General features: G+C 36.9%; 1 protein-coding gene across 1 annotated transcript in view; it reads left to right on the forward strand.

Moving 5' to 3' along the window:
• The window catches only part of LOC102834947 (butyrophilin subfamily 1 member A1-like), a 23,931-nt gene extending 23,705 nt beyond the window's left edge, over positions 1-226 (forward strand). The window contains exon 8 of the mRNA XM_006877615.1: positions 212-226. Within this exon, the coding sequence (XP_006877677.1) occupies positions 212-226 (15 nt within the window). The remainder of the gene's footprint in view (positions 1-211) is intronic.
• Positions 227-2,184: the final 1,958 nt, after the last annotated feature.

The raw sequence follows: 2,184 nt of genomic DNA on the forward strand, positions 1-2,184 counted from the left end.
TTTACCTTGGAGGTTATATTTATTAAAGTTGCAAAATGCTTTCTAAGATTTTTATTGTTGTTATATACACAAAGTAGGGTTATTTCTCAGACTGCCTTCATTGCATTCCTATTCCATGGTATAGACATTCTCAGTTTTAATCCCCCGTTTATCTTTGTGCTAGAGCAGAGTTCACATTATATCTTTGAGAACTCTTCACTCCTCTTTTCAGGCTAAGATTCTGTGAAGCCCCTCAAATTCCATGACCTTAAATATAGGAATACAAACTAATAATATGTATATATTCCATGGATCCACTTTACTGACTACACAGAACCTACTGTATAGGTTCTTTTTTGAACAGGTATTTCATTTTCTGTGGTTTTTTCACAGTTTTTACCTTATCTGTTACCATATTTAGTACCTAACTATTTTTTATTAAATCTTTTCTTAAATTATTAAGAAAAATGATTTAAAATCTGAAAATAAAAAAATGTTACTGGTCTATACAACATTATCTACTTTGTTTTTAACTCATCACTGTTGTACTGTGGGTAGGTGCAGTTGAGTTGGTTCCGATCCATAGTGACTCGTGTACAACAGAACAAAACACCACGTGGTTCTGTGCGATCTTCACAATTGTTACTACACTTGAGCCCATTGTTGCTGCCATTGTGCCAACCCATGTCATTGGGGCGGGTCTCCTTTTTTGCTGACCCTTCACTTTACCAAGTGTGATGTCCTTCTTCTGTGATGGGGCCCTCCTGATAGTATGCTGAAGTATGAGAGATGAAGTCTGACCATCTTGGCTTCTAAGGAGCATTCTGGTTGTACTTCTTCCATCCAGATTAGTTTGTTCTTCACAGTTCATGGCACCTTTAATATTCTTCCTCAACACCATAATTCAAATGCATCAATTCTACAGTCTTCCTTATTCATTGTCCAGCTTTCACATGCATATGAGACTATTGAAAATACCATGGCTTGGGTCAGGTGCACTTCAGTCCTCAAACTGACATTTTTGCTCTTGAATGCTAGAAACATGTCTTGTGTAGCAGATTTGTCTAATGCAATACGTCATTTGATTTCTTGACTGCTGCTTCCATGACTGTTGATGGTGGATAAAAGTAAAATGAGGTCTTTGACAACTTCAATCTTTTCTCCATTTATCATGATGTTATTTATTGGCTCAGTTGTGAGGATTGTTGCTTTCTTTACATTGCAGTGCAATCCATACCAAAGGCTGTGCTCTTTGATCTTTATTAGTATTTTAAGTCCACTTCGCTTTCAGCAAGCACAGTTTTCTTCTTCATATTAGCCAGCTTCTTGGTTATTTGATCAGCATACAGATTGAATAATTATGGTGAAAGAATACAATCCTGGTACACATCTTTTGATTTTAAACCATTCAGTGTTCCCTTGTTCTGTTTGAATAACTGCCTCTTGGTCTATGTACAGGTTCCACATGAACACCTTAAGTGTTCTGAATACTCATTCTCTTTAATGCTATCCATAGCTTGTCATGATCTACACAGTGGAAAGCCATAGTCCATAAAGCATAGGTAAACATCTTTCTGATATTCTCTGCTATTAGCCAAGATCCATCTGACATCAGCAATGATATCTCTCACTCTGTGTCCTCATCTGAATCAGGCCGGAACCTCTGGCAATTCTCTGTTAATGTACTGTTGCAGACGTTTTCAAATGATTGTTAGCAAAATTTTGTTTGCCTGTGATATTAATGATATTGTCCATGATTTCTGAAAGATTAACTACTCCGGCCTTTTATTTATACATCTTCTACAATTATAGTTGTGACCACCATGATTTTAATCTTGATAAGAATTACACCATAAAATCCTATCACCATCATCCCCCATCCTCTTTCATAAGATCCATCTGGAAAAGAGGAAAACTGTTCAGTGGGGATTCTATGCTAACACTCTAATTCTGAAACTGAGCACATTCATGAAAGCTTGTAAGCCACATACTTAGTGCCTTTATAACCCCCATAGACAGTCAGTGTCTAAATTTTCCACCCCTATAAACAGAGTTCTGGTGTGGCGCTGCGGGCTGATGAGCTGGGCTGCAAAGTCAGGTTGAAAAGCAAGGTTGGCAGTTGAAATTTTTTTTTTTTTTAATTTAAGGTTTTTATTGTGGATTGAGTGAAAGTTTACAGGGCACATCATCAGTTTCACATTCAAC

Source organism: Chrysochloris asiatica, unplaced genomic scaffold (assembly GCF_000296735.1).
Source record: "Chrysochloris asiatica unplaced genomic scaffold, ChrAsi1.0 scaffold00536, whole genome shotgun sequence".
NCBI lineage: Eukaryota > Metazoa > Chordata > Mammalia > Afrosoricida > Chrysochloridae > Chrysochloris > Chrysochloris asiatica.